At 34.7% G+C, this 27961-nt stretch overlaps 1 protein-coding gene across 1 annotated transcript in view; it reads left to right on the top strand.

The window, feature by feature from the left end:
- LOC114365510 (ATP-binding cassette sub-family G member 1) overlaps nucleotides 1-26159 on the top strand; it is a 29598-nt gene extending 3439 nt beyond the window's left edge. The window contains exons 2-10 of the mRNA XM_028322098.1: nucleotides 2902-3019; nucleotides 12541-12727; nucleotides 16027-16172; nucleotides 16543-16781; nucleotides 22330-22440; nucleotides 22866-23017; nucleotides 23449-23635; nucleotides 24103-24359; nucleotides 24579-26159. Of these exons, the coding sequence (XP_028177899.1) occupies nucleotides 2902-3019; nucleotides 12541-12727; nucleotides 16027-16172; nucleotides 16543-16781; nucleotides 22330-22440; nucleotides 22866-23017; nucleotides 23449-23635; nucleotides 24103-24359; nucleotides 24579-24923 (1742 nt within the window). The 3' untranslated portion in view covers nucleotides 24924-26159. The remainder of the gene's footprint in view (nucleotides 1-2901; nucleotides 3020-12540; nucleotides 12728-16026; nucleotides 16173-16542; nucleotides 16782-22329; nucleotides 22441-22865; nucleotides 23018-23448; nucleotides 23636-24102; nucleotides 24360-24578) is intronic.
- The last annotated feature ends 1802 nt before the right edge of the window (nucleotides 26160-27961 follow it).

The following is a 27961-nucleotide window of genomic DNA, read 5'->3' as shown; positions in this document are numbered from 1 at the left end:
GAGTGCGGAAACGTAGGCGCTGACCAAGGAACAAATGACAGCGTCCTCTCTTAGTCAACGCCTTCGTTTGTCCCACCGATAACGTCCACGCAAAATGGCGTATTAACTGACTAGATATGATCACCACTCATTACTTATAAGTTTTACTTATCATTGAAACAATTAAAACGCACTTTGCAATCACTTCATGTGAGAGATGTTCACTTTCCTAGTTTCTTCTTCTCAGCACCAGCCCATATTATGTTGTCCCGAAGTGGTTGGCTGGTCAAGCTATATTTGGGTGCGTGCAAAAGTGCCGTAGGGCCAACCTACTAATTCAAAATTTGAATTTGGACTGTTTTTTACCCGACTGTCAAGGGAGGGTCATGTGATTATGTTGTTAAAGTTCGAGATAAAACCCAAGGTCATGGTAATTAACCTTCCGCCCTTTTTACTGCGTTAAGTGTCCCCTTAATGCTGTAATCCAATGACCAAAATAAAAGATATCAACAAAAATTAGCTTTTATGTTATAGCTCTGCTCCAGTTGAAAAAATCTGCCTCGATTCAAACTACCAATGTAATTGTACATGCCTACTACTACGAAATGTTTTATGGTATACATTAACAAAGTAATTCAGAAATATTTACTTGTTTAAAACTAGAATTACAATTAACTTTTGCCCCCAAAAATTAAGCCCTTTTTAATCTGTCCAGATTCATCAATTTTGCAAAAATAAATGCTAACAGCTAAGCAAACAAAACATCTTCAAAGTTAAAAATCATTTTTAGCACATTCACACATTGTCATGTAGGTAACTAGTTTATGAGGAATTTCATATAAATACAAGTAGCCAACACTAACAAGGTTCAATGCCTTGCGATATGGACCTACATAATATTTATTTTAATCTTATTTGCTGTAGAGTTTTATTTCTCTAGCTCTACAGTCGTTTTTTCATAACAATTATTTTTCAGTTAGGTTTAGGATACGGAGCCTTAGTAAGCCTTTCAGCTCTTTTAAGACTTAAACAACATTTTAAGATAGACATTAAGCGTTATAAGAATCTAACATAGTTGGGTTTTTAACTTATCCAATTAAGAAAATATAACTTAGAAAAATATAAACTCTACAGTTAATATTTATAGCTCTACAGCTATAAATATTTTTTATTTTAATTTAATCGCAAGCATTTTACAGAAATACTAGTGGAAAACATAAAAGTACTATAGGACCCCGTTCATACATTTTGAATATTAGCATACAATGGTAGTTACTACCTTGTTTTACGTAAGTAGGTACTATACATACATACAAAACTGAATTCTTTCCTTACATTAATTAATATTCACTTTTTGCAAATTTTACTATTTCATTTGTTTATGTAAAATCAATTTTCAATAATGCTTTAAAGTCAAATAAAATGATTGACTTCAATTAACACTAACACTTTATTTGGGGGGTATTTATTTATAATTTGTGCGGGCAAAGCCGTGGGTAAAATAATTCTAATATAGGATATACGTATTATGTGCGGCTAGGTATGTAGAAAAATTAGATATTTAATTTTGTTTCAAGCAAAAATAATAATTAATGAACAGAATCTGATAAAATTAAATGTTATTTTAATTCATTATGAAATTATTTTAACACCTCCCAATCAAGGGCACTGACTTATTAAATTACCTAACATTATATGATTGATAAAGACACATGCGTTTTATCATTAGTCTGTGGAGCTATCTATCACTGCATATTAAATTTTATTTCTTTTGAGACTCTTTTTACCCGACTATGGCAAAGCAAAAGGAGGGTTATGATTTTGACAGGCTATGTATGTATGTATGTATGTATGTATGTACCTATGTATGTATGTTCATCTGTTCCCTCGTAACTTCTAAACTACTTATTAGAATTCGACAAATGACATATCATTAGAAGCGTCTTAATTGTCCGCTGGTTATAGGCTATAAGGGATTTTCACAAAATCTAATGTGACGCCCTCTAGCGGACAAAGCATACAGAGTAAAAAAATAAAGTTAAGATAAGTATGCCGTGTTTGGTATCATTTGAAAGCGCTTTACTTGTACATTTTGAATATATATAATGTTACTAGCATTTGCTTGTGACTTTACCTGTATTCATGGGCTGATTGCATATAATTCACATCTTTTCGTTCATAGCTTCTTTACTACTTATTAGTTCATCAATTTAACTTTTGTTAATATTATGCGCCACAAATACACTTTAACACCAAAATAGTACAAATAATAAAAAGTAAAAAAACTAAAACCCAACTACGACAAAAAACGACGGTGAAAAAGTATAAAACAAGATTTTCATAATACTGAACTGAACAAAGTTGCTAATGTAGTTGCATAGTAATTTTCATGTTTGGAAAGGCGTAGTCACACGTTACATATACCTACCTACCGTAGCACTTTGACAACGTGTGACTGCGGTTTTCCAAACATGAAAATTACTATGCAACTACATTAGCAACTTTGTTCAGTTCAGTATTATGAAAATCTTGTTTTATACTTTTTCAGCGTCGTTTTTTGTCGTAGTTGGGTTTTAGTTTTTTTGTTGTTAAATTATACCTAGAGTAGGTAACATGTGTGGAGCTACATGATTGTTTTTAATGGTCTTGTTGAATTATCTCAACAACTGCTAAACCAGCCTAATGTTTATTGTTAATGTGTTTAATAACGTAATAAGGCCTATCTGTGTAATTAAATTAAAATAATTAAAAATGTAAATAAAAAAATATAACCTGTTCAATGGACTGTAAACCACAAGAAAATGGCAACGATTGGACGAAAAAGCGGCAAAACGTGTTTCATGGCATTCCTTATAAGGCTTACGTCCAGCATGGGACTCCATTGGCAGAAATATGATGATAATTCTGTTGCTCTATTTCCAGGACGCAAAACAATCCTGAACAATGTGAGTGGGGTCTTCAACTCTGGGGAGCTGACCGTCATCATGGGCCAGTCGGGCGCCGGCAAGAGCTCGCTCATGGACATCCTAGCAGGGTACACGTAAGTGGATGCTGTTTACTAGACCATAATGGTAGGGATATAAGGTTGAATGTTGTATAGCACACCATTTTAGCATAGAATTTTGGACTTACGACGTCAGTACGTACATTAGTAATACTAGAGGCAACTGTCTAAACCGGGAAATAGACGAAGGCAATGGCCTCCCTCATTAGTCATTAAAACCTTTTTTGTTTATAATCCAAGACTTTTTTTGTTTTTCTATTGTTTTACTCAGATGACCATTTTGTCCTTAAATTGACTAATTACACTAGGACATTTCTGTACACAGGAAAAGGTACGGAACCCTAAGGAATATTAACGTACACATAATGACATGCTACGTTTTTTACTAATTTTAACAACAAAGTCATTCAGTGTTTTTTGTTTTTGAAATATCTTAAAAATATTTATTTTGTTAGGTATAATAGTAAAAGGATCCGATGACGTTAATACCTACGAATATTTTAAATGTTACCTATTCAAGTTAAAGTTCAAAGAGTAAAGTGTTAACCATTCAAATTAGTATTGTTTAGCATTTGTTTATGTATTTACTTATCTATTAAAATGTAATTTATTTACCTACTTTTCATTTTAAAGTTTCATGCATATGTTATTCAATACTACTCCACCATTATATTCAATTCCTAGAATAATTAGGTAATTTAAAAATACGTGCAAATGATTGCGTATTATATTATTTTCAAAATACAAAATTGCAAAATACTATTTTGCAATTTGTTCACCTGCTATAATATCATGTTGGTATACAGGAAACGGACGATCTCTAACAGGGACCTAGAACCACGTAAGACATATCTACGAAAAAGCAAAAAACCAACTGACAGGACAACGTAACGATTTGCGATTTCAAAGTAATTCTGTCTGTAACAATACATATTTAAGTTACGTAGAGTCACATTATTGACTGCCTAGACTTTGTTCGAGGATTACCTCGACAAATACATAGTACTAATCTTTATTCTCATAAGCGATGTTCTAAATAACTTAAAACAAAATAACCTACAACTAACTGGTTAGTGGAGTAGTGGTGTGGGCCTGTTCGCGATACTGTTATCGATTCGTGCTCGACTCGGACAGGCTGAGAACTATCCTATCATTCAATGTGTATTATTATCACTGCATAATTACATAAATTAGTCATCTCTCCAACCTGTATAAATAATGTAAACTATAGAAAGTTTGACTGAGTCATATTGTAATGAAAAGACTACATTGGAGAACCAAAGTATAGTTTTAGAACCCTGCATTTATCTCTGTAACTGAAATTCAGGGCTTTATATTCATTCGATTAAAAACTATGAACTCTAGGACGCTATGCCCATACGATTTCAACAAAAAAAGAAGATACGGACACACTCAGTGAAATAAAGATAGCTAAAATAAGAATATTATCGCTGCGGTAAGTACCTATATTTGTCTAATTAAACAATACACATATCTGTGAAATAAAACATATTTAGATCGAAAATACTAGAAGACATCATAGAAGACTATTTTTAGTGTCCGACCGAATATGGATTTTCAGCCGAAAACGGAAACGAAAACGAAGCTTCGGCTGCAGTCTCATTTTCGGCCGAAAACGAAAACGAAAACGAAAATGACCTTCAACTCTCAAATTTTAATCTGAAATTATGTAAAAACTTTGAAAACCGTTAATGTTTTGACCAAAACATAATGATGTTTGACAGTTGTTTTTGATAAGGATTGATTAAAGAAAACCGGCATTAAAACACAAAAAATTGAATTATGAATTCTTAGTAGAATATTATTTCCGGTGTATATTGAAATATTGGGAAGTGAAGAAGAAATAAAGGGTGTCCAGTGGGAATTTTTCAACTTCAAAAATGATTCATAGAAATAAATTAATGATTTTTTATTATTTATTACTAATGCAAACTGGAGTTTAACAATGCGGATATATTTTTTTATAGGCAATGTCTTTTTAATGATGCCCGTTTTACTATAGGCACTCTCACAGCCGGACCCTTACATTCGCAACTATGCGAGAGCAAATCGCGGTAATAATTTTCCTGCAACTTCACGGCGGATATTTTCTTACAGAACCTGAATTATTTAAGGATAGTTATGCTGTAAATAGTTATGCTTGAGATATCCCCACAAGAAAAAGTCGCATGGTGTGAGATCTGATGACCGAGGCGGCTAGAAAAAATAGTCCTCAGTGTCTCCTTCGAGGTACTCTCCGTGTGTGGTGAGACACCTTCTTGCCGTGAAGCAAGACACATCGACCAGTGACTCATGGCGTATTTCAAATCCGCATTAGACTCTATTTTGAAACAATTAAACTTATTGAAAACTCTTTGGTTTTATTTGTATTCAATTTTGAACTTGGAAAATTTTCGCTGGACACCCTTTACAATGTAACCTCACTTCAAAACTTCAAAAGAGTGTGACAATACCGCGTCTGTTCAAGTCTGATTGGAACCATGAGTGTATCAGATTCACTCCCGAAGATATCGGAACGATAAACGTCACCATCTTGTTCACGTATTTCTGATATTCGGTTTGGCCGAAGCTTCGGCTGGTTTTTGGCCGAAAACGAAAATATGGCCGAATGTCCATTTTTTGGCCGAAAATGGCCGAAAACGAAAACGAAAACGAATATTCGGTCGGTCACTAACTATTTTATACTTACGATACAAAAGCAAATAAAACCAAGAGTCTGGCAATAAAATTCATAATATAAAATAAATTGATAACAACTGGCTTGTCATCATATGAATACGAAATCATGTCGGTTTTGGCACGTCTTATCAACTGGGCCAACATTTATTTTATAGCTACTACGAGCCGCTACTTCATGTGTTGTCCAGAGACTGACCCGTATGAAAATAATATACAAATTATGAATGTCCAATCCAATTCCTTACCGTTCATAGGCTTGTAAGTCGTTTGAGACCCTGTTCCAAGGATGGTTAAGCTAAGATAAATACATCAAATTAAATCAAACTTAACAACAAAGGACATCATCCACGTTTCATATATTTTTGATCCAAAATCAAAAGTGCCGGCCAACAAAAAAAAGTGCTGTGTTCTGACAGAATACGTCTGCCTTAGCATTTGTTACTATGGCACCAAAGCCGTAGCTCCACTGTGCGTGGAGTATTTGAGATCTAAAAGTCATCGACTATTCATACATTTTTTGTTCAAAATCAAAAGTGTCGGCCAATAAAAAAAAAGTGCTGTATTCTGACAGAATACGCCCGCCTTAGCATTTGTTACTATAGCACCAAAGCTGTAGCACCACTGTGCGTCGAGAATTTGAGATCTAAAATTCATCGACGATTCATACATTTTTTGTTCAAAATCAAAAATGTCGGCCAATAAAAAAAAAAGTACTATATTCTGACAGAATACGTCCGCCTTAGCATTTGTTACTATGACACCAAAGCTGTAGCACCACTGACTGTGCGTCGTAGTATTTGAGATCAAAGTCAGTCGTTTCATATATTTTTAGAACTCAAATACTACGATGCACAGTGGTGCTACAGCTTTGGTGCCATAGTAATAAATGCTAAGGCGGACGTATTCTATCAGAATACAGCACTTTTATTTTTTGGCCGGCACTTTTGATTTTGGACCAAAATGGATGATGTCCTTTAAGTTAATAAAATAATTTCAGTTAGTCATCATAAAGGGAGCAGGAAGGCGCTGGACGCAGGCCGCTACCAATCGATCAACATGGAATGCATTGGGGGAGGTCTATGTTCAGCAGTGGGACGTCCTATGGCAGAATGATGATGATGATGAAATAATTTTAGTTAGACCACTTTATAATTTTCAAGTTTCGAACATGTTGATATTATTATGATAGCCTGACTTTCCGCTTTTCATGGCAATTTATTATCCCCACGCGTTCTAGGAATTTTATTATATGTTACATATTATGTTTATTACACCTTTACTAACTGAAAATGTCGCAAACATACGTTACTTATAGTGTTTATTATATGGATTTCGATCATAGTTATCCTTATTATGAGCAAAGTAGAAGCAGATTACAGTAAATGATAATTAAACTGTAATAATAACATATGCGGTAACCAGCATGGTTTAGTTATCCTTGAGAACCGTTATAGTTATGGTATTGAATATCTCACTATCTGTGTGTCAACCATAGATGTGATAGCAGCCGATAACACATACTATCATCACTTGTGATTGTTGGATATTAAAACTTGTTAATATTTCACACCGTGATTAACGCCCGTATTCAGAAACGATGCTTGCTTAAGTGAAACAGCAAATCGAACGCACAGCGTTGAATAGAGCTTTGTGATTGGTTTATGTATCACCTGCCGCACTGTGACACCTCATAGTAATGTTTGTGAATACGGGCGTAATACTGGTAATACTTTTTACACCGCAAAGTTATACTCGTAATACCACAGATTAAGTACTTCGGTAATTAATACTATACAACAATGAAATGCCAGCATTTTAAACAAAGCTATATAAAACTTATGTAAAGTCCTTGACAACAGGCTAAGATTTTCTTTAAATAAATAATGTGAATGACACCAAGTGTGATGAAATACCTACTTAATCTTAAAATCACTTCAACAGTTCAGTCCTAGTTTCAGTAGTTTTTATCACTTCTTATTTACAAACTTAATTGGCGCTATAGCGCCAAATATTATAAAATAATTTAAACCTAAGTATTAATCAAACTTGTTTTAAAATCATGTAAGTAGCACTAGATTTGGATAAAACATTTTCATCTACCAGGTATATATAAGCTAATTGAGTCTTCAATTTACTTAATATTTGTATCTAAGTGATGTTTGTAAATGGGCGGCCTTCAGCTCATTTCGAAACAGTTAGTGCAACATTGACCTAACCACGGTTTACTTGAGTGCAACTGCACTTGGATTTGCACTCGGTGCACTTAGAAGGAAAACTCGCCTGTGACAAAAAAGGCAAAGGGAAACATTGGTTCAAGTAACCTACCTAAGAAATTTAAATAGTGTAAACTATATAAAATATATAAATCTATAAATCTTATATTTAAAAAAGTTTTCCTAATCCTTCAATCTTCCGGCTTCATTTTTTGGCTCTATGTCGATGACAACATTATAATTGAATTATCATTCGACATAAGTAATTAGTATGCTAAATAAGTCGGAAAATCTCGATCAGCCTGACATACCTACATATATTTTATGTTTTTGTGTGTATTTACATTGTATAATTTGATTAATGTAAGTATTTGGAATGTCTTTTGCAATAGCTCGAATACTCGTAACAGTCAAACGTTCATTTTACACCACGTTATTTTGTCTTAAACTTAACAAATCTTGTACCTATTACCATCAACACACTTTTCCAAGCTCCTAACAACGAGGAAATGTAATACATTAAGCGAACCATAACAATAAAAAGTTGAAGGTCGTTGATTCGTGCTCCGACGTAGTTGGGCACAGTCGAGATCAAAAATATCTTAACAGTTAAGACGTTGTTACAACCAACTTGTACAATAACCTTAACGTATAAGTGAGTATCCATGAAACAAAAGCATTCGAATCAGGGATCGACAAGAAATCGATAATCACTTATAGACAATATCTTTACGATAGGTTGGCACTGTTAAATTGTATGAATTGATGCGTGACTCGCCTGTACTAATAATGTTAACCATTTTTTTATAGTAGGTACTACCTACTTTGTCAATGTAAACAACTCCTAACGTTACATAGTTTAGTAGAGTCATAGAGTAGAGCATATCAATATTTTAAATGTATTGCAATCATTTTAATACTAAGTAGGTTTAATACAAAAATCATTGGCGTGAAAATTCTTTAATATTGCTCATAAAATGTGGAAGTAAATACAACTCTTATCTACGGAAGATTAAAATACGTTATCAGTAGATTTTCTCTGCAACAATATTGCATTAATTCACCTCGAGTGATGATGTCTGATAAACCAAAATAAATCGATATCGAACATAAAGCTCTATTCATACATACCTACACACAATAATAGATTGTTATTCCACTAAAATAAATATTGCCTAGATCAAACGTGCTTTTCCGAGTTGCATTTATAAATAAGTAGGTCGGGATTGCTAATTAATTTACTCGTATTTATCAATAATTGGTTTACCCATATTTATCTACGTAGTTATATTTAAATTAAATTCAACGAGAACCTTGACCCTAAATGCAATAACAACTCAAATATGACTTGTTTTGGTGTATTATCTGAGACTTATCGCACACTCGAAGAACTTAATATTTCCGGAATAATTATTAAGAAACTTTGGCTTATCTTCAAAAACATATGTTCTCCAATGTAAAAATGTCCTTTTCCTAAGTAGGTATAGGTACTTATAGGGCTATTTGTCACCAATCACAATACTCATCTTCTGACATACATATGCATAAAATACATTATTTACATACAAATACAATAGCATTCACTAAGTAACAAAAATGTTTTAACAATGGGATTTTTCCGGGGTTATTTTTTAATGTTTAGGTAGGTATATGCTTCTTTGGCTGTCCCTAAAGAAATAAACACACCCGTGAGCATGGTAAGATCGGTATTCTAACCCAGAACCATGGTGATTCCTCTTTAATGTAACATTTATTCATCTATGATGGATGATCCATCATGAACTTAATACTAGAATATTATGGGCCCTCCAGGGCACGGCAATTAGAAGAGAGAGAGAGCTACTTATAATTTGAAGGCGCCCAACCTTCGGCCGACCTGACGTCTGATAACATTACGCAGCTATCTACACTCAAGTGTTCATTACCTGTGCAAGATAAATTAATTTATATCCGCGATGATTGATGATTTATTGAATAAAACAATGGCGCGTCGAGATAGCTTATTCAATTTTTAAAACCCCTTGAACCATAGTGCAAAATTATATGAAAGCTCTATCTATCTCTATCAATTGTAGGGGATTCCCCTACGGTTAGAATTAGTCAAGGAAATTGAATATTCAAAAATACTTATCCAGGGCTGCTACAACATACATACAGTATACAGTAAGACAATATTCACTATCTTAGAAAAATCTGTAATAACACACAAAACTGATGGTATTTTAACATTCCGCCGTTCCAATATAAGAATATCAAATTATCAGGCATTACCTCGAGATAAGCAATCGTTTGTAGTTAACTTTATCGCCGTGACAACCAAATATACACATTCGCTTGGCACGTTAATTACCATAATGATAATTTAAGACACCAAGTCTGTGGTAAACAATTACACAACAGGAACTTATGAATAAAATAAATAATAATCAGGAGTTAACGATGATTTTATTAAATTCAATCAACATAAAAAGTTTGTAGTTGCTTGACGTGTAGTTATTGAATAACAGACAACTTGTAAAATACGAGCAATATCTAATTATTTCAATAACAACGTGTGATTTTGAGCCGGAAATCAAGTTATTTTATCTAAAGTTGACCTTTAGGGCTGGGCTTATGATTCCACAATTTATCATATAAATATTTAATAGGATTCAAGTATTGTTGTCTATTCTTGGATACAAAAGGTTAAAGGATAGCTAAATAGAAACATAACATTATGGTCCTGTATCCAATAAAATACAAAACAAAACTTATTTTAAATGGTGGAAAGTCTGGGATGTTAGCTTGAACAAACCCACCTCGTATATCTAATTTATTTACTAAGTAAATAATATAGTTAAAGTCCTACATAGTAATTTAAAACAACAATACCAATAACAAGTATTCTTCGAACCGCTTAGTTAACTCTAACATTGTATACTCCGTTTTACAACCAATAAACTCATTAGGAAGTCGATTAGTCAGCAAGGAAATCACTTCCATATGGGTATAATTACTAATTACCATAATGGACTACTCCGTGACCGCTAAGTATTAGTATTTATTTGTTTATTTGTAAGCTTGTGGATCATCTTAATTGAAATGACAACAAAGAAAAAAAATACTCTCCCTCCATTTCTTTTTTCTTATTATGCCCGTTGTACTTTCGACATCTTATATCTTACAGTATGCAAAGTCTATTTGTGATACATACATTATGAAAAATGTTAAGATATTTTTTAATTCGACTGTACCTACTAATACTGTACCATAAAATTGTAGAATTAGGTCAAATAAGGAATTCCGTCCTGTACCTACTTACTGTACCTACAGATAACGGATCTATCGAAACTGACCTACATAGTCGATACGTCACATCACAAACAGGAGGCAAATTAGGCACTAATTATCAGACTTCCTTAGCAACGCGGTATCTTCTTTAGTCTATGACCAAAGGTAGTGCAAGAGGAAGGCGTTCGTTAACTGACCTCAAATGTTCTTCTTAGCCGTAAACACAATCGACAGCGCATTAGATTGTACAGTCGCGGAATGAAAAGGTTCGTCACCTTAGTGTCGGTTTTCGCTTGCACTAGGTACTGTAAGAGTCAAACCTGCCAACATAACAGTGCAAGAAACAGTGCTGCTAACATTTAAATAAATATGACGTTTGCTAACGAATAAGGTTTTGCTTGTTTAATTTTCTATCCCATGCAATGTTACAAAATGTAGTTTTTTTTTTATTTAATAGAAATAATAATGGCAGGTTGAACCAACAAGAAGGTTTTAGTTTATCAGTCATAATAATCTTGACAAGATAAATCGTCAAACAACTTTGATCTGAATAATTTTGAACTTTACTGACGAACAGATAAAGATTATTTTCTCTAACTCGAGATTATTCTATAACATAGTTTCAAAATGTAATATGTGCTCGCGATTCGTTGAAGGAATCAATTTGAAAACTGACGAACCTTTTCATTCCGTGACTGTACATTGCTATTACATAATAACCCTTATTGATTATAAGTAAGCAGATCAGAGTAATTAATTATTTATTTAATAATTAATTTAAGAATCCTGAAGTCAAGGGGAGTTGGGGTGTCGCGACCGGATAGGTCCATAGGCTTGTAGCCTTAGACTTCCGCAACACCACCGGCAACCTAAACCCCCTGAAAAGAATGTTCTTTAAACATCTAGAATTCTAGATAGGTGCCTTTAATAATAAACTCTCGCAGATGAACAAAACATCCAAAGGATATTTGCGTCGACGTAAGCCTCCTTAAACCGCAGTAGGGTCCAGTCGGGTAGGTATAGCCACTATGATCACGTGTTGAACGCCAAACAATAATACTTTCTCAAAAGAAAAGTTGTCATAACGTGGAATTTAAAATATTCAACGCTAAATATTTATTACTATTGGTCGCTTTTTCAAAAGTCAGGTGTCATTTACCTGTTGAATAAAAACACGCAAATTATGTAGATTTGAGACGATGTTAATTTTATTTATTGTGATAAACGTGACCGGTCTTTATTCGTTAGAACTTTTAAGGACGCTATGATCTCTGGTGGTGTCAAATTTTTTTATGAACGTTTTCCAATGTATGGTCTTTATCGAGGTGGTTTTCTAAAAGTCTCTTATATTTTATTCCTTTTTTTTACTTCCAGAAAACCATCAAATGGTGTTCTGTACGTGAATGGGAGGGTCCGAAATGAGAACACGTTCAAACGGCGCTCGTGCTACATCCTTCAAGATGACAAAGTGCAAGACACCCTCACCACCTCAGAATCCCTCACGATAGCCGCCGAACTCAAGCTGGGCAACCACGTCAGTGCTGCACAGAAGAAAAGACGGGTTAGTGTCAAGGATTTACTTTTCATTAAACCAGTGGGTCTAGACAAAGTGCACTTTTTGATCGAATCGAAAATCGAATCCGTCAAAACTCCATACAAAAAAAAGGCTTTTCGACCACTTTTCGACTGGTTTGCGATTAAAATGTGCACTTTGTCTAGACCCACAGCCCCCCTAGACAAAATGTCAAAAGTTTTTAAATGTCAGTTTTCATGTCGAAAGATGGTCGAAAAACCTTTTTTTTAATGGAGTTTCAACGGATTCGACTTTCGATTCGATTAAAAAGTGCTACTTGTCAGCTGGCCATATCCAGCCCTCCAGTTGCAGTGCCATAAATTCACCCCCAAAGGCGTTTTTACCATGCTTATAGGTCGCGCACCCTGCGACTACTCTAAAACATATTGAACTAATCATTATGGCCCCTTTATGGTCCTCAGACTAGGTTTGGAGGTCCCTGCATTAAACTATATACATTGTTACATTTTGTTGCAGTACAGCACCTACTCGTACATATTTGCCACTACTTAAGATGCCACTGTGTTTAGCTTGAAGTCCCATCGTCTCTACTTAGAGCCTTTATCAGTCCTAAGCCTGTTTTACCAACTACTAGTTGAAACTAAGTGCCACACTATGGAGCGAAATTGCGATTTATGGACATAGCGATTTTTTTCACAATTTCTATTTGAAAAAAATACCTATCGATAGGTTACGTTATTCTGATGAATAAATGCTGCACAAGTTTTTCTCTAAAACCAATAGTTTGACTGGAAAAAAATATTTTCCATTTTCGTTGTATGGAATGAAACATAAAGTGGTCGATTTCGACTAAGCCTTGACAGATTTTGCTTTGAAACTACTTGAGCCTTGTTCTATGGCTTGTTGACTATAATCCTAGACTAACAGCGCGCGCACAAAGTTGCCCGTTCAGAAGTTATGAGGTTCCGAAAAATGAAAATTAAAGTAAGTAAAATTGACTTTTCTTTAGATAAGACGACAAGAGAAAGGTTAATTACATTACTAAAGTATATAATTTTCATGTTTTAGTTGAATCTTTAAAGATTTATACCCAAAAAAAGATACTTTTACTTACTTTAATTTTCATTTTTTGGAACCTCATAACTTCTGAACGGGCAACTTTGGGCGCGCGCTGTTAGTGCAGGATTATAGTCAACAAGCCATAGAACAAGGCTCAAGTAGTTTCAAAGCAAAATCTGTCAAGGCTTAGTCGAAATCGACCACTTTATGTTTCATTCCATACAACGAAAATGGAAAATATTTTTTTCCAGCCAAACTATTGGTTTTAGAGAAAAACGTTCATAATATTTATTCATCAGAATAACATACCCTATCGATAGGTATTTTTTTTAAACAGAAATTGTGAAAAAAAAATCGCTGATTTAATTCCTTTTAAGTTTATTAAAATGTGTTTTTAGCAGTAATTTAAGGTTAATTTACATTATTAACGTATAAAATCTTTATATTTTTGTTAAATCTTTAAAGATATTCCAAAAAAAAGTCACTTTTACTTACTTTTTTTTAATTTTTCAGAACCTCATAACTTGTGAACGGGCAACTTTGGATGCGCGCTGATAGCGTAGGATTACAGTCAACAAGCCATAGAACAAGGCTCAAGTAGTTTCAAAGCAAAATCTGTCAAGGCTTAGTCGAAATCGACCACTTTATGTTTCATTCCATACAACGAAAATGGAAAATATTTTTTTCCAGTCAAACTATTGGTTTTAGAGAAAAACTTGTGCAGCATTTATTCATCAGAATAACGTAACCTATCGATAGGTATTTTTTTCAAATAGAAATTGTGAAAAAAATCGCTATGTCCATAAATCGCAATTTCGCTCCATAGTGTGCCAGTTTAAACGTTTTAAAACATTGGATGCTGCGTTTTACTACGTCTGTATAGCGCCTTAGGCGTTTGCACAACAATAAAAGTAAACATGTTTGGAACATCATTGCGTCTCTGTTAACTGTTTGAAGTCGATAGAAACAGAATGATATTTTTGATTTAGCTTAATATTCATGCAAGTGGCCCTTATGTGGCCCATAATGTATGTCGTCGTAGAATGAAACAAGTAAAAGAACAGTGCCCAATGACGACACAATGGCCGCTTACTACAAGCTGGGGCATTATGTCAGCGTTGTTTAGATAAACAGCCGGGTTACTGAGTTAATATCATATTGTAATGCCTACGCCTGATAAATAAATGTCAACCTTCCTAAGTAAGTAAGCATTCGAGAGAAAGCGTAAGCAAGGTAGTTTTTACGTTAGTAGCTTGATAACGAGCCTCTGCTATTAGCCGAGAATATCTAATTATGGGCTTAATGTTAACAGATGAAGGGACCACTTTTACTTTGATTTGTACAGATAAAATCCTGAAAAGTACTATTAGTAACAGGTTACAGGAATATAAAAAAAAATAGGAAAACAATTCATAAAAGGAACTGTGTTCATAAAAGTCGTTGTTTACAGAATTTTTTACATTTGATTTGGAACGATTTAGTCTAGATTCTTGCATTTACAAAGAACCTTAGTTATATTGTTACAAGATAACGAAATAATGTTGTATTGTTATAAATTATGTAGGTACCTATGTTACGTGAACGGTTCCTTGATAAAGAGTCGTTCAAACGTGACTTTTGGACTAGCATTACTAACGCGTTGGTAATAGAGAATTTCAGCTAAACACAATTTTAGGGTATTCCCCTTGCATGGTGTTCCATAATATGCCGATGTAGACAATTTCTTCTTTCATAAGTTTTGAGATATTTCTGAAACCATAGATGGTTGAGTTGTTGGATGGTTTTGTAAAATAAGGAACGAGTAACAAATAAAATATAATTATTGAAAATACCAGCAGCTTATCACTGTTTTTGAACTTCAGTTCAGGGAATACCACATGCCTTATCATCGCTTAGTAATTTCATTTCATTCCCATTTGACCAAGTTACTCAACTAATTATTTCGTAGATAGTGATGCGAATTATCACTCCGAACGAAATGGTTTCATTTAAGTTATTTGTAATAAGTGCTCAGTATGTAGGTAGGTAGGACAAGCGCCTGAAAAAAACGCGGTATGAATGGGCCTAAGTGTATTCTTTCTTACCATAAATACCTATTACTGCCGGGACATTTACTGCATTTTATGCACCATAAAAAATAATGTTCATAACTACAAGTAGGTACCTACATTATATCTCAATGTAACATTAATTTATCGGAACTAGTTACATTGATTTGAATAAATGTGTGAATAACAGCAGTTGTTTGACGTACATTTTTGTCCCAGATAGGAGAAATAATCACGTCCCTCGGACTGGGCATGGCGGAGCGGACGCGGGCGGGTCATCTGTCCGGCGGGCAGCGCAAGAGGCTGGCCATCGGGCTCGAGCTCGTCAGCGACCCCGACGTCATATTCCTGGACGAACCCACCAGGTATAGCACCTAAATAGACTACATCTGAAAGTTTGCAACCCGATTTAGATTCTCTTACTATTTTAATTGAGTTAAGTTTTGTTGAGAATCGTTTTGTAGTTATGGCATTATTAACTACATAAAATACGCACATTTATTCACATTCATGTCTATTGCCAATAAGTTTTAAATATTCTATAGTCGTCAGGAGTTAAAAAAACTAGTGAAAGAACAAAAAATATCGTACAAAAATATTTTTAACAGCTTTTTCACTCACTGAATACAATAATTTTCTAATGTACCTACTTACGTAATTACGTACGTAAATATTTACGTACTGTGATGCATTTAAACATTTTCATAAATAAAAGCAGTGTCAATTTCCTTTCAGTGGCCTAGATAGTTCGATATCGAAGCAGTTGGTGTTCCTGCTCCACTTACTGGCTCGGCAGGGCAGGACAGTGGTGGTGTCGATGCACCAGCCGTCGGCGACGCTCCTGCAAATGGTGGACCGGCTCTACGCTGTCGTGGCAGGAAGATGCGCCTATACCGGTTCAGTCCCAGCCCTGCTGCCGTACCTAGAACAAATGAACCTAATCTGCCCACCGTACCACAATTGCGTAGACTTTCGTAAGTACTCATACTGTAGTCTATGACGCCTTTGCAAATGGTGGACCGGCTTTAGGCTGTGGTGGCAGGAAGGTGCGAATAGGCTAGTTGCCTAAAAAAATTTTTTTAGTCCGTAATGTTTAATATCAAAAAATATTGGACACGTATATTTTTATTTGTCAATCTAACAAATAATTACATAGTTATGGTGCGTTGAAGTTGCGCACGACGTCACAACGTGCGGCATTTTTAAGCAAGCGTTGACGTCACGGGCCTCTTCTTATGAACTTTGGGGCGCTTTATCTCTTTAAATTTTCATTACTTTGAAAAAGTGAAAAATACGTGTAGAGTATTTTTTGATAAGTTAACTGACGGACTAATTAAAACTCTTGCTTTTTGACCCAGGCAACATCCCCATTGCGCATACACCGATTCAGTACCAGCGCTTCAACATTGAAACCTAATCTGCCCATGGGTAGGCAGATTGGTTTATTTGTTCTAAGTTCATAATTCCGTAGACTTTCGTATTACTTGTAGCAAGTGCTTGCTGCAACCAGTGGCGGATTAACGTATAAGCACTACAAGCACGTGCTTGGGGCCCCTGTTCTCCAGGGGCCTCCATCCTCTGCTGGCGTTTCATTTCATAAGTACCTACATTTTATCGAGATCTAGCCTATGTTACTCGTGAGTAATGTAGCTTTCAAATGGTGAAAGAATTTTTAAAAACGGTTCAGTAGTTTTTGAGCCTATTCATTACAACCAAACAAACAAAGTTTTCCTCTTTATAATATTAGTGTAGATAAAGTAAAGTGCGTTTTCCCAAATATATAATATAAAAAAAGAAAGAAAGAAAGAAACATTTTTTACGATGAACATCATTTAGGCCTCAGCCTCGAGTTTAGCGGGCAGCGGAGCGGGAGCGGGGCGGGCAACGCAGACCCGTTCTCGAAACAAGCAGGCAGCTCGCGCGGCGCTTTAGCGGCGAAGTGTTGTGTTCGGGGTTGTGTTGTCGAGATATTTGTTTTTATTCGCAAACGAAATGTCTGAACAACGGCGACAATTTTATTTCGATTCAAATTTATTCCTAACGCTCGATCTATTGAGGGCAAAAGAAGGAGTGCGCTGCCCGCTCGTTGCCCGCTCCCGCGCCGCTGTTTTCGAGAACCGGTCTATTTGATTTTACGCATAAGATCCTGCCGCTCCCGCGCCGCCGCCGCTCCCGCCCCGCTGCCCGCTAAACTTGAGACCTTATACATGACAGAGAATGTATACAGAAAAAAAGACAGAAATGGCACGTAAATATTACAAGGAAATAAAAAGTGAACTGAGCAGTGCTATCCTGTCGCAACAGCGATGCCCATCGCAATGGGACTCCACTCAGCATATGCCGTGGCCCACGGTGGGGAAGGCCACGACGCTGGTTTTCAGTGAGCCCCATGCCGAGTGGAAGTCACGGACGCTAACCTAAACTGCATATCAACAAGGCCGTTTAAATATAAATACAGTGTGAGTCACGTTAAAGTGTACATATGAAAATAGATGAAACTAGACCTATTTTTATCGACAAAAAAGAGGTCAAAAATTTTTTGAGATTTTTTTAAAAAATTTTATAGATTTTTTTTTTCTTCCAATTACTTATTGTAAAGAAAACGTAATAACTTTTAAACTAAGAGGTATATCCTGATAAAATAAAAACAGTAATAATGCTAAATAACAGGCAATACTAAAAAAATACATAAAATACACAAAAAAGGCCAACAAATAATAAAAAATGATACTTTTTGAAAAAAATCTGCTTTTAAATTCGTGTTTTTTTGGTTATTTGATAAATTTCTCAAAAATGCCCCTATAACCGATGGTTTTTATTACTTTGTATTATTTTCTATCGTATTACCTTCGTAAAACCAAAAATCGCATGTCTCTATCCCTATCACAACGTTTGCAATGATCGTTTGAACTAAGCCTCTCCGGGCGCGCCATTCAACGCTTCGTTAACAACGAAACTGAAAATGGCTCTAGATTTGTAATTTTGATAAAGACAAGTTAGATTTCAAATAAAAACAAAAGATTTCAAAGTAAAATAAGTATTTTAGTTAAAATTAAAATTGTCTCTACCTGTAGCGGAGAATAATGTTGTGGCAGGCCTTTGTTCAAACGATCATAGCAAATGTTGTGATAGGATAATAATTAGAGATGAAACGGATATCCGGCAACTATCCGGTAGGCCGGATATCCGGCCTAAATTTACTATTCGGCCGGATACCGGATAGTAGCTCACTATCCGGCCGGATACCGGATATTAAAAATCTACGAAAGTTTCCTATAATAAAATGAAACACAATAATATTTGAGTTAAATATCAATAAAATGGCTTATAATAATGACGGTTTTTATCTAAAGTCCAAAAAGTTACAAAAAAGCCATATTAGGGCCTTTCAAAAAACTAATTTCCTTTCTGGGCTATTCACTCTAATGACGAATACATAAATACATAGTAAATATATTTTAATGTCGAAATATTGCCAAATAAAATAGGCGATCTTTTTTCACTGATGGTCTGATGACATACAGGGTGACTTTGAAATCGTTGGCATCCTTTTAATATAAGACTACTCATGATACATAGTGCATTCCCCAAATATGAGACAAATCCAATGAGATTTTTTGTCATTATTTTAACTATGTATTTGTATTAGTGTGCTCTTAAAAAGAGTTTAAAACTATTGTACAGTCAACAGCACATCATCCTATACATTTTGTTGCAAAATAACACTTAATACATTGAAATAAGATGCCACAGTATGAAGATTGATGTGCTGTCGTCTGTACAAGATTTCAAATATTGAAATTTTAATTCATTTGATGTGACTCATATTTGGGGAATCATGAGTAGAGTCTTATTTTAAAAAGAATGCCAACGATTTCAAAGTCACTCTGTATAATGCAGTTCAGTCAGATTACGCAGCAAGTAAACTAATTGAATTTTCGCTATTCAATCACATACTCACGATGGCAACCGAAATCGCCCGAATTGATCTGCCCCTTAGGCGAGTGGCAAAATCTGACATTCTATTCGAACGAATTCGATTTTCGAAAAGTGTGACTTGTCTAGTCTACTAGACTCACTGATCGCGTTCGAAGCACCTGTGCGGCGCTAAACTCGTTACGACATGCAACATGACAATGGGACAACTATCCGGCCGCCGGATATCCGGCTATCCGGCCTAGCAGCTCGCCGGATATCCGGTATCCGGTATCCGGCCAAACAACTATCCGTTTCATCTCTAATAATAATTGTGTATTTATATGTGTATATATTTATAAATGTATATATTAAAATAAACATGCGATGTGAAAAAAGAAGAGAAACAAAAGAAGTGTGCTAGTGTAAGACTATCATTGTGGTTGCGTTTAGAATCTTTCACAGCTTAATGATTACTAACTGCTCTGCTGAACGATCCTTCTCAAAACTAAAAAGGTTAAAAAACCCGCAAAGAACAAAAATCCGTCCAGACAAGCTTAATTCTTTAGCATTAATGTGTATTGAGGCAGACATACTTCGTCAGATAAATTTCGACGATGTAATCTCGGAGTTTGCTCTGATTAAGGCAAGCAAAATAATGTTTTGAGTTTTAAATTTTACCTACTACACTTCCTATTTTGATGAACTTTCATTTTATACTTTCTACCTTCCATTCCATTCCTTCCATTTCCATTTAAGCAATAGAGGGCCTACACAGGCTCTGTGCTTAAGGCCTCGGATACTCTTAATCCGCCACTGGCTGCAACCATGCTCTAAGCTACAACTTGCCACGCTCTTCCAAGCATGAGGTAGTGGCCGGACTAATCATATTTTCCAGTTTCATGCTAGCACTTTTCTTGAGTGAATCTAACCTTAAAACAAAAATATTAAAATATATTTGTTTTGCATTCTATCCATACCAAATTCAATGAACTAAGTGACTTGGTAACAAAATTCACATCGCGCAAATAGTTATTTTAAATAATTTTGAATACAATACATGCTCCTCAATTTCAAGGTCTGCTTAGAATAATGTAAAATTAATTTGCCAAATTTTTGAAATTTAAGTTTACATTGTGTAGTTTCGTTAGCGACAGTAGGTATTAGGCATTAGCACAGTACCTACTATGTAGTTATTTCAAAAGTGAATTTCATTAAAGGAAGAATTAACATTGTGTGTGAAATACGAAAAAGTTCGTCCATTTTCTAAAATTTACTTACATTATTACTTAAGCTATAAAAACATTAATTCAGTCAGCTGACGTTGCAAACCAATATTTCCATAATCCATTGTAAAGAGAACAATAGAGGAACATCGTTTCGACAGATAAATATAGTATGTTTCAATACATTGAGTATTGGTGGTGTCAACATGCAGTTTCAACAGTTCCGATAAAGCTCCAGATAGTTAACTGACGCTGTACAAAAAAGGGTGTTTGACACCACCAATCGATTGACGTACTTTTATGAACTGTCAAAACGAGACTCTTCTATAGATTTTGTAAGGCAATACAAACCGATGGAGTGAAGAGTGTTTCTAAAAAAGTTGTGCTTCAAAATGACTGGTGATTTGTGTCAAATAAGTACCTAATTGTAGTTCATCTCTCACAGATAAGTTCCTAATAGGCGACTTTATTTGCCAGTGGTGAAACAGGCCCGTTTTATTTCGAAATGCTGCAATAATATTTTGTTCCAATAATAAAATTATTTTATGAATTTATGAGAATGAGGGCAGCATGTGTATAATTTTCCTTAAACAATAAAACCATTAGGTTTATTTATTTACATCTACTTCTTATTGTTTATGATATACATATAAATCATTATTATCTAACTCAACTACGTTTCTCAGCGTGATCGGTTTGGTATCATCATATAAATCTGCGTAAATATGTGGTAAATGACGTCATAGTTGTACATAATATAGTAAATAACAACACATGTTTTGTTATAATCATATAAAATAATCTTATTATTGTTCGACAATAATTTATCTTGAGAACGTGGCAGTAACGGATGTAAATGAATGATTTAGAAGAAATAATCCATACTGAATAATTTATTCATAGACCGTACATTTGACAATAAAATCACAATTACCTATACCTATTGAGGAAATCTAACATTTTGAATTGAAGTAAGTTGATGTGCGACGACTAGACTAGTAGGTAGGTACCTACATTTTACTGACACGTGTAGGTACTCAAATATGAAACTAAGTACAGTATTATGAGTCCAAGAAAACTGTAATATGGAAAATCTGTTACATAAAATGTGCGGTTTGTAGTAGTTAAATGTTTATTTACAACCCACTGCACAACAAGTTTGTGACTGAGAAAACTCATTTAGCTTCTATTTTTATCACACAGATGTTGAGGTATAGGTAGGTAGGTATGTAATAAATTTGTTTTAAGCTTTCAACTGGCCAATCATTGGAGCTTCCTCCAATGATATAATATTCAGCAGTGGACGTCCTTTATTGAAATGATGAAGATGTTGAAGCTTTCATAGAATAATTAAAAACAATTGTATATTTTTTGTCCACAGTTATCGAAATATGCAGTGAAAACGCAAATGAATTAGTAAGATATTCGAGAAACGGAAAGTGCGATCGGTGGCTACATCACATTTCTCATGAGACTGATGATAAGTTTTTAGGTAAGTGAGTGTTTAATTATATCTAATCGTTATTAACGCGTGAATGGCTACTATCTGTTAAGCCAGATAAAGATAGAAATAAATGTCTCAGTTTTTAAAACCATGTAAAACAATATTTGATTTAACGGGACGATTTACGATTTAAATACCTAAATTGATATGGCAAGACAAGCTATTAATTAAATGTTGCTTAACATAAAACTAATCCATGATTTTTTTCCCCTGACTTAGGTCTACCTTACCTCTATATAATTTAAATTATTCAAATATCCGAAATATTTTCATTTTCCATAATATGATTAAGACAATAATCTCGTTTTGATTTTTTAAAGCTTAATACACTCTTTTGTTTATTGAAGATCGATACAGTAAGCTTTTTTATAGATTTATTTATTACAATAATCTTACTTACTTCTTCTTTTCAGAAAAAAATAATTTAAGGAGTGACGATGTGTACCTGACTAGTTTACCGGCGCCGAAAGAACGCCAAACAAATAAAATACTATTAAAACTAAAAAGCACGTATTCCACATCAGTATGGAAACAATTCACTACACTCACAAGAAGATCTCTTTTGGTAAGTAAAACTTACTATCATTCAACATTATAAAAGAAAATAAAAGCTTGTAAAAGAAAGCTTATTTTGTTCTTCACTGCTGGGCAAAGGTTCTTCTGATTAATTTCATTGCGGGTCCAATGACAGTTTAAAACTTTCTCCCGGGACAACTTAACTTCACTGGTTGGGTTTTTATTGGCGGTCAAGCTGTAGATCCTGCCTATACATTATTTGCAGCAGTGGGAATGAGAGGTGGAAATAGTCCCGTGCTGGGCAAAGGTCTACCCCAGAAGCTTAAATATGACCACTAGAAGTCACCACTCACTCCCACTTTTAAGTTTATATCTTCAGGCCAACCTTTTGAAGCAAGCTTTTACTAAAAGTCAGTATAATTTCAAATCTGTAATCACAGAAAGAACCTACAAGTTACATTGGAACCATTTTTCTTTCAGTCGATATGGCGAGACCCCTCCTTTAGCCTTACGATAGTCGGAATACACTGTATGATGGCGTTTTTCATTGGGTTCCTGTTCTACAACATCGGCGAGGACGCGAAATACGTGAGAGACAGCTACAATATGCTTTACTTCAGCCTAATGTTTCTAATGTTCACCGCCTTCAGTTCTGTTTCCATTCACTGTAAGTATCACACATTCCAGTCGCTAATCGTACCTAATATTATTATATTTATAAGCATAATTATCGTTTTAAATATTATCAGTCCAAACTTCTTTCATAAGTATGTCACTTGTTTTGTTACTTGTCTATATATCTTCTAAAGCTCTAGGTTTATAGAGCGCACTCTACCCACAGACTCTCAAAGTCAATGAGTAAATCTGAGTAAAACTTTTGACTAATAAGCACTTGTAAATACTGCACTTGAAATGAAATTAAATCTTTTGAAGTAATCAGTTCTCGAAGATCTCGTAAGATGCGATTATCAGCCCTCCCTAACTCATCTGGTTGGCGTCGGGAGTGCAATCAAATCCATTTGCCTCTAGTAAATTGTAGAGGATCGTATTTCTGTAGGAGAGACTAAATTACCTGATGATGATGATACACCAGAATTTGTGGCAGTGATTTTAGACATACCTGTGTGTTTTCAGTTCCCGATCAAATTCCCGTGGTGCGGCGCGAGCATTTCAACCGTTGGTATACGGCTGGCGCGTACTACATCGCTACACTGATATCAACATTACCCACGCAGACTATTTGCACCGTCAGCTACGCCTGCATAGTGTATTGGCTCACGGGCATGCCTCCGGAATTTGTCCGCTTTGGCACTTTCTGCTGGACCTTGCTTCTAGTCTCGTACGTCGCTCTCAGTGTCGGACTCCTCAACGGATCGATGTTCAATGTCAAGGTGAGAATTAACCGTCTACTTATCATCAAAAAGATCGAATACATTCTGAACAATAAGTTCTTACATTATGCGATTAACAAAGTCTGTCTAGTTGTCTACGTAAGGTATGACAACCAATTCTTTGGCTTCAGATTTTTTACTCATGTTATAGCTATAGAAAATGTTTGCAATGCAAATTGTTGGAATTGAAATTAATTAGATACGTTTGCACCTTTTCAGAATGGAGTGATCTTCGGGCCGTTCTTCATAATGCCGTTCACGATATTCTCGGGCTTCTTCCTGCGGTACAGCGACGCGCCGGTGATATTCCGCTGGATGTTCCACATCTCCTTTCTGAAGCACGGCCTGGTGGGCCTGGTCTTCGCAGTCTTCGGCATGGACCGGCCCAAGATGCCTTGCTCCGATATCTACTGCCACTACACCGTCCCGAAGAAATTCATCGATGACGTACAAATGTCGAACGAAAACTACATCATCGTCATGATCGCTCTCCTCGCCATAGGCCTTGTGGTCACGGTGCTTTCATATATCATACTAAAAATTAGACTCAAGAACAAATGGTGAGGCGAATCAGGGTCTTGTCAGGTTCTGGTGTTGTTAATTTAAGAGTGCCATAGCTTGGATAAGTAAATATGAGAATATTGCAACTGCGAAGTAAAGATTTTAGTCTATTAAGATTAAATCCATATTTAATAGTGCAATTTCAAGACATATCATTCCAATTTTGTTCACTTTTGTTGGTTGTCTTCGATGGTTTTGAAACTTTTGAATTGTATAATGTGGGACAAATTGTGTTGGTTGGGTCTTTTGGGGATCTACTGCGAAGATCGCTTGTGGTTAGCTTAATCTCTTTTATTATTAAAACATTCCAGGGTGAGTGAGTTAAACGAAGAGATTCGAATAGTTTTGTGGGAAAAGGCATCAAAATATGACACCGATTTAAGTCAATATGGTTTATAAAATAAGGGATATCTGGTCCAGTGCAGGATCTTGACAGTTTACAATTAAACTTAACATGTGTAGCCAATTAGTATTATTTATAGGTACTTGAAAGGCTTTAGAGAAGATAATTTTTGAACCAATGGTGCATTTTATATTGCTGAGTTTTAACGAAAAATAGTGAAACGTATGTAATTGAAAATAGTAACATAGCTTGTTAGCAAGAATCTTAGTAGACTTCCATATATTCTTGATATGAGTTAACAGATATATGTATTTTTCCATTTTGGTGCAAAGTGATAGCAAGGACCAAAATAACAAACGATCGAACAAGATAATACTATACGAGTACAAGTACCTAGGATTCCTCTAAATGCAATAAGTACTATGTACTTAATCTGTGATGTTAATGTACATAAATATAAATCAAATATAGGTACCAAATATAAATGCGTTTGTAGATAGATAAATTGTAGCATAGATATTATTGAATGATATAGATTTATACCTAAGGTTAAAAGAGATTTTTACTTATTTTATTCGTTCAGCAAAGAACAAAATGACATATTGCTAATATGGGATATTGATACTCTGTGTCGGGGTTTTGTGAAGATGCGTGACAGTGTATTGTATTAAATGAAGATTATTTATTGTATCACCTTTTTGTATTAATGCTATCGGATATTATTGCTGTGGTAGAGACGATATCACATCACATGAAACTACACATTCTTTTTGCAAAATTGCCCCTAATACAACTATGTATAAGATGCCACAGTGTTTATCTTAATTTATTGTCCTCTGTACATCAGATAAGAGTAAAAGAAATAAACTAATATGCATTGTTGTCGCTCTAGTTGATTTATTTCGAGTTTTTATAGAACAATCCTTTTTCTTCTTAACTATAGCTTCCACTGTACCTTGCGAAAATACCTCAACTACCCTGTGTTATTCCAATCTTACACAGTGTGAATTAAGGAAAATTGTGCTCTATAATACCTATTTAGAAAAATCACATTCGCTTCACTTTTCCGCAGCCCTGATTATAATATGTGCAACCGTGCATACAACTATAAAATATTATTAATGAATAGGAAATATTAAGCCCAGTAAATACATTAGGCCTAAATAAGTATGTTTTAAAAAAGCACTGAGTACACATATTTCACAAACTAACGCATAGGTAGGTTTCCTATTAATGAAAGTTTTACTTATATTTCGGCTAAGATGCCAAAATTCCATCGCCTATCATGCTCACAAATCGGCTTACAGGCCACTTTTCGTCGTATAAAGTGAATGGAACCCAGTTCAACAGTGCAATAAACGCAGGCAAAAAAATGATTCCTAAAGTCCTCACACTGCATCTTAATTTTTTTTTTCCAAGTTAAGACGATAATTTATGTCATGCTTAAAGATCGTTCGTTGCGTTCTCTAATCATGGTCTCCCCTCCAATGAGGCGAAAGTTGCTGACTTGATACCTTTTCGTAGTTGAGACACTTTGCTGCCACTGGCCTACAAAATATCACACTGTAGCAAACAGTAAAACGATATCTTACTACAAATCACTATTTTAAGAGTTACAATGTTTTCAGGTATTTTTTACGTAGAAAATTTATTTTTTTGATATTGTATTCTTGTGTGTTACTATATTTTTTATATTTATTTATTTATTTATTTGAACACCAACAAGGTTACATTGAGGCTTCACAAAAGTAACTATAAAAAATGACACTTGTTAAATGCAAACTTAATTATAGGTGAAAACATCATGCGTTAGAGACTAAAGCAACAGCAATTAGGGGTTAAAAACTAAAAGTTTTTATTTTTAACAATTGTAATATTCAAATGTATCTACTTTGACTAATGATAGCATGAATGTATTAATACAAACCGACAGAATACAAAATTCTAAACATTTTAACATAGCGTTTATTTAAATCTGTTATCTTTGGGTTTTTGGTACAGTTTAATAGCGAAACAAGTATTTTCCATTGGTACAAAACCAATAAAAGACTATCTGATCGTGTGCAGAGGTATATAGTAAGTAGTTAGTCAGGTCAGGGCAATCAACATTTACTTAAACTCAACAGATGCTGTCAATTGCCTCTGAGCTTACATTTTCTTTTATTTGTTACAAAATGTATCATTTTGCTATATTATTCGTACACTAAGTTCAAAACAGTTACACTATTGGAATCTATTTTATTTTATAGCTCTACCATCAATTTCTGTCTATGAAAATGCTAAAGAACAACACCGGGGTCAACAACTTAAAGCTGAAAAGTATTGGATTAAAGAGGTCGATTGACCCATCTATGCAACAAAACCGCTATCAAGCGCATTCAAAAGTAGGCAAATAGTTACATTGTTACTCGGTAATCAACAATAAACCATTATCTAAATGTTATCAATATATCCACATCAGGTGTAAATGATAATTAGGTTACGAACGCATAATGATAATTTCGATGATATTTTAAAATCCAATGTCAAGTGCGAGGAGTCGCACACAAAAGGTTCCGGACAAAAGCATATATTTTATGCAAGATTCAAAAACTGCACCATAACCAGTAGTTATTTGTTAATACCCTCGTAAATCAAACAAAAACGCTTATTTTCATGTGTTTTATAGCAGCGTTTGCTGCTACAACAAAATCTTGTG

This window comes from Ostrinia furnacalis, unplaced genomic scaffold (genome assembly GCF_004193835.3).
Source record: "Ostrinia furnacalis isolate ACB-3 unplaced genomic scaffold, ASM419383v2 OfSCF7594, whole genome shotgun sequence".
Taxonomy (NCBI): domain Eukaryota; kingdom Metazoa; phylum Arthropoda; class Insecta; order Lepidoptera; family Crambidae; genus Ostrinia; species Ostrinia furnacalis.
Note: the sequence above shows the minus strand (reverse complement) of the source record. Positions and strands in the feature narration are given on the sequence as shown.